The following is a 12,622-nucleotide window of genomic DNA, read 5'->3' on the forward strand; positions in this document are numbered from 1 at the left end:
CAAAAAGAGTCGATCTTTTCATTTTCATGTTTTCTTCGATATTTTAGACAAGTCATTGAATAAACCCTCCCTTGTGGTAACGTTATATATATATAATTATATATTTTCTTTTCGAAATCAACTCCCCTTTGGAAAAATACTCCCTACTCATTAAGTTCTCTCTTTTTTTCTATTTCCTCGTTCGTGTAATGTTTTTCTGTGCATAAAAAATTTCCAAAGCTAAAAAAAGTAGAAAAAATACAAATATATAAAGAAATCGTATTTTTAATTGATGTGTTGTATTTTTATTCGAATAATTTAATGGGGAAAAATTTTTTTTTTGGTTTTCAAATTTCTATGAACAGTATTTATTCTGTTAATCAATACTTTCGATTATTACCTAAAAAAAATAATAGTTTTTTTTACGATTAAGTTAACTAATTATTATTTTTGTCATGTACACAATGTGAGAATGATGGATGAAAATATTTTCTGGTTTTTTTTTCTAATTTCAATTTGAAGGGAAGTTCTCTACAAATAGAAGGTCATTCGATGTTTATCGGAGTAAATTAAAAAATCATCACTCTTTGACAATAATGACAGGCATCAACTATTTATCAAACGATTTATTTCTATTTCTTTGTTTATTCAAAAATAAACTTTTCTTCAAAGTAAATTGAAAGTTTTCTGATATAAAAAAATATATTCTTTTTTTTGAAAAAAGGAGAAAAAAAGAATCAATAAAATCAAAAGTGAATTTTTGAAAAATTTCCAAAAAAAATTTTTTTTAAATTGTAATTATTTGTTGTGTTCATATTTTTTGTTTTTAATCGCTAATTAATGAAATAATTCAGTGTCGAAAAAATTTTAAATTATGATTAAAATCTTTCTAGGGGAATTTGAAGTAAAGGTCATTCGATTACAAAGACTTGTCATGTTAATAAAACTCAAATTAGGAAAATTTGATAACAATCTTAATAGGGTTGGTGAGAAAATAATCAAATTTTAACTTCTAATGAAATAATTTTTGATGTTAGATTACTAACATATATTTGTAGTTATCAGATAAAAAAATTTATACATTTTTTTTTTTTAATTAATTATTTCAAACATAAGTATTGATTGAAATTAACCATTGTTAAATTTTAACCATTGTTGCAATGGAAATTTTTTTCCCTAAAATATAATTTTCCGTGAGGTGAAGAAAATTCAAAAAAAGAAAAAAAAATCAAAATTCAGCAGATCAAAAATTGTGATTAAAAATTCACATTTTATTCAGAAAGTAAAAAAAAATTTCACTTTAATTATTTGATTTCATGATTTTGTTGAAGGAAATTTTTCTTTTAAAAATTAGAGGACTAAAGGGAAAAATAAATAACACAGTATATAGAAGACACACGAAAAAAAAGTAAATCAAGAATTGGGTTTAAATTCGTCTGTCCTTTTGATTCGTATTCTGTCGAAAGTCTCGGATTGGACTGACCCTGTTCCTCGTAATTGAATCAATCGGTAAAATTCAATTGAATTCCAAAACCTTGGGATATAGAGAGACGTATCGGTAAAAGTCTGATTTAAAAACGAATACAGAGAATTTAGACTATTAAAATAATTACACCCTTGGCCTAATTTTTCAAACTAGGAGACAAAACAAAAAAAAAAATTGATAAAGATAAATAAAAATTGTAAAAATAATAATAAATAAAAAATAGTAGTAGAATAAAAAATAAATAAAACTTTGTTGGAAAAAAGTAAAAATCCTTTTGTATTTGACACAAAAATAACGAGTGAAATAAAATTGGTAAAAATGGTATTTTACTTTTTTTAAACAAAAGTTTTTTTTTTTTAATAATAAAACAATATTTTTCTAACAATTTTTTTTTATATAGAACCATATTTTATTCAAGCTTCGTGTTTTTTGTTTTCTAATTTTAGAATTTTTTGGCTATTAAAATGTGATAATAAAGTAGAATGTACTCTACATAACATTATAAAGCTTTTCCACTTTGAAAAAAAGGCAATATTTTTTCGTCTCTTTTTTGTTGGTAAATCTCACTAAAAATGTATAGCTTTATGATTAAACGGAATATAAATTTATTGCTAAAAATTATAATGAACATCTAACAAAGTTAATAAAAAAAAAGTTCCTTTAAAGAGCTCCTCCAGTCTCTCATGGTAAAAATTACCCAGATTAAAAGACTTTAGATAAATTAATTCTTAAATTAACATTTTCCATTGTTGAAAGTTCTCAACTTTAACTTTTAACAAGGTAATTATTTATACTCTATTCTAGAAAAAAAAAGTCAGTTAAAATAAGTACGAAACGTATCCTACATAAATCGTCAAGTTTAGAATCCAAAATTGAGTTACGGAATTTTTTTTAAATTTTTATCAAAAAGTTTACTTGAAAAAAATTAGGGAAAAAAAATTAGAAAAAATATTTTTTGTTTAAAATTCTCTATGATAAAATCATATTGATCTTTTATTTTATTGCAACTTTCTAAAAGTCTCATAGAGCTTATTTTGTTTGATTTTCAAGCCTGACAAATGTTTCGTATATTTTTGTCAAATTTATTTTCTCGCTTTTGTTATTCGTCAGAGTTAAATTGATCGAAATGTAAAAAGAGAGAAAGAGAGAGAGAGAGGGGGAAGTTTGTTTCATTTGTGGGGGTTAAATAAGTCTTCGTTAAATCAGAGCAACGAAGGAGGGTCACGTGAGAGAAAGAGAGAGTGAGAGGAAAAAAAAAATATCGTTCACTTCTACTTTACGTCCTTCCGCTTCTCATGTCAAAAATCCCTGCAGCCATCCAATCGACTTAGTAAAGTGTCGAAGAGAGATTTTATGAAAAGGCTCCACGGTAGAAGGTTTAAAACACCTTTTTCACACCTGATGCTCTGATGCCAATATTTTTCACTTGATTGGATACTCTCCTAATTATCAAAGTTCTCATAATTTTATTAATTTACGTTTTGTGTGGAAAAACTTTTTTCAAAGTAAAATGTGAGATTATTTAAAAGTGTGAATATTAAAAAATATATAGGGGGCTAGATTTATTGAATTTTTTTGATATTTAAAAAAAATATAAAAGAGAAATAATAATAATTGAAAAATATTAAAATAACTAGCAAATGATACGCGTGCCAGCTCATCGAACATTTTTTTTAAATATTGATATTGCATTTCTTATTATTTTGTAAATTAAAAAATGTTATATTTTCAAAAATTCCGATAAAATCCTTTGAAACAATTCAATTATTTTTATGAATTGTAAAATTCTCAGCAAAAATTATTTAATTATTTTCATAAATAAGAAAAATCCTTCGTAATAATTAAAATATTTTAATAAAAAATTAAATTCTACAGAGGAATTAAATTATTTTCATAAATTAGAAAATTCTTCGAAAGAATTAAAATATTTTAATAAATAATAAAATTTTACAAAAGGAATTTAATTATTTTCATAAATAATAAAATGTCTCGGTCGAATTCAATTATTTTCAATGCACTTTTAATAAAATTTCTCGAAAGAAGACAATTATTTTTAAAAATATTAACATTTTAATTATTTTCAAGAGTTTTAATAAAAATTCAATTATTTTCAATAATTTAAAAAAAAATTCTTCGAATCAATTCAATTCTTTTTATAAATTGGTAAAAATTATTGGCAAGAATTCAATTATTTTTATAAACAATTAAAATGTTTCGGAGAAATTCAATTATTTTCAACACAATTTGAATAAAATTTCTCGAAAAAAGACAATTATATTCCAGATAATTTTTATAAAATTTCTCTTACAGGTTCAATTATTTTTCAAAATTGTAATAAAATTTTTCTTAAATTAAAATTAAAAGTTTTCAATAAATTTCTTTGAAAATTGCAATTATCAAAATCTCCAATTAAAATTACTCTTTAAAAAATTACATTATTTTTACAAAATTTAATGAAATTCTTAAAAAAAAAATGTAATTATTTACAAAAACTGTAATAAAATTGTTTCATAAGAATTTAATTTTCTATTTTAACAATTTTAACATTATTTAGTAGGAAAATCGTTAATTACAATTAATAATAAACACGATTATTTAAAAAACTTAAAAGAAATTCTTCTTCAAATTCAATTATTTTCAAAATTTTCAGTAAAAATTATTTTTAAAAAAACTTTATTATTTTCAAAAATAATGTTAAATGAATTTTTCAAAAAAAATTCAATTATTTGAAAGAATTTAAATATAAATCTTGCTAAGAATTAAATTAATTTGAATACAATTTTTATTAAATTTTCTCGAAAAAATTCAATTATTGAAAAAATGTTGATAAAATTGTATTCAAGAATTCAATTATATTAAAAATTTTTTTTATAAATACTTTACAAGAATTCAATCATTTTCAGTATATCGACGATTTAATTATTTCTGAAAATAATTGAATTCTTGAATAGAATTTTATTTAAACCTTTTTAAATAATTGAATCCCTGCGAAAAAATTCATTATATCTATAAATAATTGAATTTTTGCAAAATTTTGAAAAAATAAGTGAATTTTTTAAAAGAATATTTTATTAAAATTTTATTAAAAATAATTGAATTTCCACGACAATTTCATTAAAATTAGAAATAATTGAATTCTTGAATTAGATTTTATTAAAAGTTTTTTAAATAATTGAACTCTTGTGAAAAATTCAATTATTTTTAAAAAAAGATTGAATTTTTTTGGTTATTTTTTACAAGATTTTTAAAAATAGTCAAAATTTTCGAAGAAATTAATTAAAATTGTATTGAAAATAATTAAAATCCTGATAAGAATTTTATTTTTTATATAAAAATAACCTAGTTGGATTTTTTATGAAGATTTTTTTAAATTATAAATTGACTATAAAGAATTTTATTACAATTACTGAAAATAATTTAATTTTTTATAAAATTTATTTATTTAAAAATTTCTTTTATAAATACCTACTTCACAAGAATTCAATGATTTTTAGTACATTAATTTTTGAAATTTTAAACATTTAAAGAGAAAAATTATTTAAAAAGTTAAATATTTAATTTATTATTTTATTATTTAAGTTAATTATTTAAAATTATTTTTAAAAACAGCAGAATGAGAATGATTTTTGTTATCATTTCATAAATTGTAATTATTCTCGATATTAGTTAAATAAAAAAGACAAAAAATTTAAAAAATTATTCCAATATAACAGATTATTGAAAATAATAAGTACGTAGAGTAATTTTTATTTTATTTTTAATAATCATAAAACGAATATTGTTTCCGTTTTAATATTTAAATATTTCCTACATGAACAAAATGGAAGATTACAGAATTACAGAAAATTAATTATCTCATTAGTGATAAATAGAGATTATAACTTTTAACCAAATGTAAAATTTCAATATATAAAAACTAAGATATTATGTGAATTATTTTATGAAAATCTAAATGTTTATTTTTAAATTTAAAACCTCTTTGTCAATGAAAAAAATTTTACCAGATGAATGCAAAAAAAAAACGAAAGGGAAGTTCTTTATTATTTTTACAATAGGATTTTTTTTCATAAATTTATGGATTTAAAAATTTTCAGATATGGGTCAATTGATAATCAGTACAATAAGAGAAATTTAATAAATTTTACGTGAATATTGAGAGAGGAAACGAGACAAAATGTGAGGGAGGGGAAAAAATAGAGAAAATATAGAAATTAATGATGAATGTAATAATAATAAAAAAAAAAAAAAAAAAAATGAGAAAAAAAAGTAGTGAATGGCATCGTTTGCTTCAGGATAGAGCCTAATCATTTTGATGTTGGAGTTAACGCAGCAGGAGTAGTTAGTGTGTTAGCTCTAATGAGATAATTAAGTTTAGTTGCCTTCTAACTGATTCACGGTAGCATAAAAATGTCAACTCATTTTCTATTTTTTTTTCTCTTTTTTTTTAAAAAAACCTTCGTGAAAATGTGCAGACACTCCAGATATTGGAAAAATTTTAAAAAGCATAAAATATTTAATGCAAAATATCGATAAACGTTTTTTTTTCTCTTGTTGGATGAAAAGAATGATGGAAATTTCAAAATATTTATCAAATTTTTTTTCTATTATGATATTAAAGATTTAAATTTTTTTCACATTTTTTTAATAATTGAAGAGTGGAAGAAGAGTTGGTGATTTAAAGATAATCTCTTATTTTCGCTGTTAGATTCGAGAAAAATTTAATGAAATTTTGATTATTTTTTTCCAGGACAAAATAAAAAATGATTTATAATTTACACAATCGAATAATTAAATGTTAAACCATTGTTAGACGTCAATTTTTCATTTCCAAAGAAAAAAAAAGGCAAAACCCTCCAACCAAGATTGATATTATATTTTTGAGAAAATTCGACCCAGTTTATCAAGTAATTGTCCTTCCTTTCTTACGTATAAGAAAAATTTACTAAATGAACTTTACTTTACAAAAAATCACTCTACAAAGGAAATACATCCATTCAAGTCTTATTTCTACGATTTCACCAAAAAAAGGGAAACAACAAAATGTCGTCTGTTTGTCAGTTACTCTCCAAACAGAAAATGCTGCCAACCATGAAAAAATTGAACGTCAAGTTGATAAACACAAATCGCAAGACAAAAAAGAAATAAATTCCCTATTGGTCGACCCAAAAAAGGAAGTTTTGTCAACTTTCTCGTTTATTGTGAATTGTGATTCGCCACAAGCATCGCAGGAGCGAAAATTCAAAAGACAAAAAATGTGGACCAAAAAAATAATTTCTTTTATAAAAGTAAAATTAACTCCTTCCATTAATATTAACTTTTTAGAGTAAAATTATTATTATAATTTGTTTTTATTATAAATAATAATAAAATGATTTTTTTTTATTTAAAATAATAATAAAATTATTTTTTTCACCTTTAACAATAATAAAATTATTTTTTTTTCATTTAAAATAATAATAAAATTATTTTTTTTTCATTTAAAATAATTTAGTAAAATTTGCTCCCTAATGGACACAGAAGGTTAATTGAAGTTTTTCTTTTTCATTCTTGCCAAAAAGTTTTTGAACTTAAAAAGGGATTATTATTTCAATAAAGCACTTCAAGTTAGTATATCAATTCTCGAATTTGATTTTAACTCCATTCTAAGTAACTTTGATAAAGTTGATGATGAAATTACAGAATTAGTTTCAAAGCCAAGAGAGAAATCTATAGAGTTCAATATGGCTAACAGACAAATTTTACATTGATTTCAGACAGACAGTTTCCTGTTAAATATAATATACAATAGTTACAAACAATGATTGATATGGCAAAATTTATATACAACGAGAAGTTAAAATTAATATATTTTTATAAACTTTTTTTTATTTATTATTATCTACAAAAAAAAGAAATAATTCTTCCTATTAGCCGATCCAAAAAAAGGAAGTTTTTTCAACTTTATAATAGTGATAAAAATTAAGGTAATAATAATAATAAAAATAAAAAAAATTTGAGGTTATGTTTGTAATTTTATAGGGTAAGATATTCATTTATAATATTATTGTACTATTGCATTCAGTGCTGCCAAATAATGCACAAGAATTTCCCTAGGGTGGCCATTGGGTCCTCTACCCTAAATAAAAATACACAAATAAGATCAAATTTCAATATAAACGAATGTTTTTTTATGTCTATACGTATTTAAAATAATTAATAAAAACATATTTTTTTAATTATTAAAAATAGTTTTTGTAATAATTTTTTCTAACAAATTTTTGTAAATTTTTGTAAATTTTTTAAAGATATTATTCTGTTTGATTATAATAATAAAATTGAGAATATTACAAACAGTTTTTATTGCAACGTTAACTGTTAATTTAGTAATGTTAATAAAACAAGAGGTAATGACCGTTTATTTGCAGCAATATTATTTTATTAATACTTTAAATGTTCAACAGGGTTTGTAAAATTCAAAATGCTCAAACCACTCTACTGAGTATAAATAAATCTCTATTATAGTATACATAAATGTACCAAAAGACTTTTGTTTGAATTGAAAAATTGAATAAAAAAAAATAATAATTAATAAATAAATTTTATAATTGAAATTTAAAAATTAATATCTTAAATCCCCTTTTTAAAAATGAATTTTTTATTGAAATGAATTTTTATTTCAATATTTGAAAAAATTTTACCATTTCCTACCATTTTTTTTAATAGAGGAAATTTTTTTTTAAAATTCTGATGAAAATAAAAAGATGAAACGTAAACAATTTTTATTCAAATTTTTGAGATATAAATGCCATAGAGTGCATTAGGCTATTATTAATGAGAAAAATGTTTATGCTCCATTAATATTTTATAAGTGTGATGCTTGTCCTTTTTTTTTCATGATGAATAATCGGTTCATGTATCTTGATTCATATTCTGATTCAAAATTTGATTGATATGAAACTCTATATCTGTATCATTTTCCCTATACCGAGATAAAATCCACATAGCTCCAAAGGCTTTGAAATCCATCACTTGGAAACTTTATCGTGTTCATAAACTACGTCATTTACAGATATCATCTTTCGTTTTCAAGTTGATATCGTCGTCGTTTGTCGTCTTTGTAAACTTTGGTCAATTTCATTTTTGTTTTTAGCAAAATAAATATAAAAAAAAGAAGAAGAAGAAGAAAAAACTTATCGGATGGATAGTTTTTTCAATTTTTTTCATTACAGTTAAAAAAACAAATTTTCTCCAATCTTCTCACAAATTCGCGTATTTTAAAAAATTGTTAAGTTCTTTAAACTTCTAAGAAAAGATTGTTTTTTTATTTTTCAATTTTGTTCATCGAATTTTTTTTTATTCTTACTCAGCTGTTTTTCAAAATTATTTCCCAGAGTTTTCAAAGGAAATGAGTAATTTTTTTTAGAATTTAAAAAAAAATTCGAAAGTATACCTCTTATTTGGAAATTGGAATTTCAATGATGAATCAAAAGTTTAAAATTCAAATATTGAAAGGATTTTTAAATTTTTTTTTTAAATTTTACATAGTTCAAAACTAGAGGGAAAAAATACTTTTTTGCAGCTGTTTTTCGAAAAATTTCAAAGAACTTGAAAAGCAAATTGAAAGTGAAGTACGAAAATTTATATGCGGGAGAATTTTCTGAAATGTCTGAATAAATAGATTTTGAAAATTTTTCACATTTTCTACCAAAGAATTGCAATAAAATAACAAGTTTTTCAAATATTTACGGAAAATTTATGTAAAAATAAAGGAAAAATTGATTATTCTAATAGAAATAGATGTTTTAAATTTTTACTTTGGTGCAAATGTTTCTGGAATTTTTAACTCAAGATTCTTCAAAAGAAAGAAAAACAGAAAATTTTCTCAAATTTTCAAGAAAGAAAAAAACTTTCTTAAAATAGAAATGAAACCGATTCGAAAAACAAAGACTTAAATTTTCTGAATTTTTTTATCCATTCTTAACTTTTGCGAATGATTCTAAATTTTTTACTAGATGTAAGTAAAACATAATAAGAATGTATTCTCAAAGTTTCAGAAAAATTAAAAAAAAACAGTCGATTTTACAAGCAAAACTATTTTTTAGTGTTTTTAAATATTTTTAACCGAATGTTTGATGATGAATTTAAGCTTCTTAACAACCGGGAAAATGTTTAAATTTTTCGGTGTTGTTACAGTGTAAATAGAGAAATATTTTCTCAAAGTTTTAAGAAAGAAGAAACTTTTAAAAATATAAAAAAACAATTCGATAAAACGAAGACTTGATTTTATGGAATTTTTCTCCATTATTAGCTTTAGCGATTGATTCTGAATTTTTTGCTAAATTTAAATAAAATATAGAGGAATGTTCTTTTTAAGTTTCAGGAAAATTGAAAGAAAACAATCGAATCTAAAAACAAACTCAATTTTTAATGTTTTTAAATTTTTTACCGAATGTTTGAAAATGATTTTAAGCTTCTTAACAACCGGGAAAATGTTTAAATTTTTCGATGTTGTTACAGTGTACATAGAGAAATGTTTTCTCAAAGTTTTAAGATGGAAGAAACTTTTAAAAATATAAAAAACAATTCGATAAAACGAAGGCTTAAATTTTTCGGAATTTTTCTCACTATTAGCTTTTTGCGAATGATTCTGAATTTTTTGCTGAATTTTAATAAAACAGAGGAACCTTTTTTTAAAAATTTTAGGAAAATAAATAGAAAACAATCGATTTCGAAGAAAAAAACATTTTTTCGAGTGTTTTTAAATATTTTTAACCGAATGTTCGAAGATGAATTTCATCCTCTTAACGATTGGAAAAATTTCTAAATCTTTCTGTACTGTTTCAGTGTACATATAGAAAAGTTTTCTCCAAGTTTCAAGGAAGAAGAACTTTTTAAAATATAAAAAAAATATTTTTTGAATTTTTTCCACTAACAGCTTTTGCGAATGATTTTCAATTTTTTTGCTGAATTTAAATATGAGGAATGTTTTCTCAAAGTTTTAGAAAAATTAAAAGAAAGCAATCGATTTCGAAAACAATACCATGTTTTTTTGTTTTAAATATTTTTAACCGAATGTTTTATGATGAATTTCATCCTCTTAACGACTGGGAAAATTTCTAAATCTTTCGGTACTGTTCCAGTGTATATAGAGCAATGATTTTACAAAATTTCAAAACAAAGGAAAAATTCTATTCCAAATATTTTAATTTTTTTGAAAAATTAAAAATTTTCGAAAACATGTTGATAATTATATTGAAAGCATTTTTTTTTCACCACATGAAACTAGTGACACTAAAGAATAATTATAGTAAATTATGAGTAGGGGGGGGGGGGGCTAAAGAGAGAGGCCTTTCATCTTCAGGAAAATCGTTAATCCCTCATTGAAATTTGTCAATATAGAGGAATCACTTGAGCGGAAGATGTATTGCAGCTGTTTTCCAAGTGAGTTGTATGTAGTTCACCGGTATCTTCTTTAAGGAGTCTTGGCAATCGCAAGAGTGATTCATGGGTTATACGAGTGCTTGAGACTTGCAAAGCAGTAGTAAAGAAATTCGAGTGGAGTTTGCAGAACACCTTCACGAAAAGAGAAGAGAAGAGAAGAGAAAGAGGGAGAGAAAAAGAGAGTCTTGGTTGTTTGCCCACTTCTTTTTTTTTCATCCTCGCATTCGATCGACAGATCCGGATAAACGTCTCCACTTTCGATAAAAGAGAAAACCGATTCAAGTGCTTGATATGCATTATACAATATACCCCACAAGTATATACCATACCAGCTGACCCGGTGTGGTAATAACCTCTTTTCCTAATCCATTTCAAGAAAATCCTCGAGAGAATAATTTTTCGGTTACACTTTATTTGCCAATTCAACGATTCACCCTTAAATGAAAAAAAAAAAAAGTTCAATTCACGATTCACTAGGTTGCTTACCAGATATGCCCAAAAGTATCCAGAAAACGAGGCACAGAACGTAGTAGTTGATACAAGAGGATGTCCTCATGGTGATAATGTCGACCACGACGACGTATTGGACGAGGATGACATTTCAATAGAAAATTTTCAATTACACACCATTTCTTCCTTTCTCTTCTTTTAACTTAAAATAATCCATTTGATATTTATTCAATTGCACACTTTTGTTATTCTTTTTTTTTTCTTTTTAAACGGGACCTCGTGCATCCCGGAACATGTGCTCGCGATCACGTTCCGGCTTCTTAAACCGGTCACATAATCGCGCCTTGTTTTTTCTCCGTTTCCCTCTTCGTTGTTCGCTTTGACAAAATTCTCCTCTCCCCTTTTTTTCCCCCCAACTTGTCGAAAAATAGAGAGAATCTTCTTTTTTGAAACGAAAAAAGAAAAATAACGAGGGGGGAAAAAATTATTTAAAAAAAAATTTCACCCAACTTTTGTTTTTTTTTTTTTATTTTGAAGAGTATAATTCTTCTATTTTTTTTAACGGCAAAAATTTTCTTCTAGCGGAGCGTACTGATTTCGCGGCGAACGGGAACTTAATTGCTTGAGTCTCTCTCGCGAGCGTAACGAGATTTCAGGGGGAGTGCTCGGCGTCGCGACGACCCGGGCGAAGCTCTATGAACCCTGGTGCCGGGCTCCTGTGGCACTGTCCGCGCCCGCCCGGGATACGCGCAAGCGTCCTCCTACTTTACGATCAAACTCCTCTCAGTTTCTGTGCTTTCCCACCCTGCTTTCTATGTTTCTCTCTCTCTCTCTCTCTTTTTCTCCCTCTTTCTCTCTTATTTTTTGAAAGAGAGAAAGTAGAAGAGAGGGAGAGAGAGAGAGAGGAGAGATAAACTGTCTCTCACTCCTTTTGCTTAGTTTGCCTTCTCAGTCGCACCGTTGCTCCTATTATTTGTTTATCTCATGAATTAGTACTTTCAACTCCCGATTGATTGAACTCCGCACTTTATAAGACGTTTTTCAATCACTTGCGAAGGATGCCATACCGCCGCGCTATTCGTTTCTCACCTCCACTCTCACTGCAAATACAAAGACCATTGACTTCACCATTCTTCATCTTTTACCCTTTCATTTTGTATTATTGCAAAATTATAATTGCCAAGTCAATTCATCAACGTTTCAATGAGTATTTCAATTTAACTTCTTAAAGTTGAAAACAAAATATTGTATTTTCTTTATGGCGAAGATTATTTCATTCAAACTAAA

The 12,622-nt window shown here is 24.6% G+C and overlaps 1 protein-coding gene across 1 annotated transcript in view; it reads right to left on the bottom strand.

The window, feature by feature from the left end:
• Positions 1-12,154, bottom strand: part of LOC122506511 (lachesin-like) — a 50,893-nt gene extending 38,739 nt beyond the window's left edge. The window contains exon 1 of the mRNA XM_043618737.1: positions 11,372-12,154. Coding sequence (XP_043474672.1) covers positions 11,372-11,441 — 70 coding nt within the window. The 5' untranslated portion in view covers positions 11,442-12,154. The remainder of the gene's footprint in view (positions 1-11,371) is intronic.
• Positions 12,155-12,622: the final 468 nt, after the last annotated feature.

The sequence above is a fragment of the Leptopilina heterotoma genome, unplaced genomic scaffold (assembly GCF_015476425.1).
Source record: "Leptopilina heterotoma isolate Lh14 unplaced genomic scaffold, ASM1547642v1 Lhet_42, whole genome shotgun sequence".
Classification (NCBI taxonomy): Eukaryota; Metazoa; Arthropoda; class Insecta; order Hymenoptera; family Figitidae; genus Leptopilina; species Leptopilina heterotoma.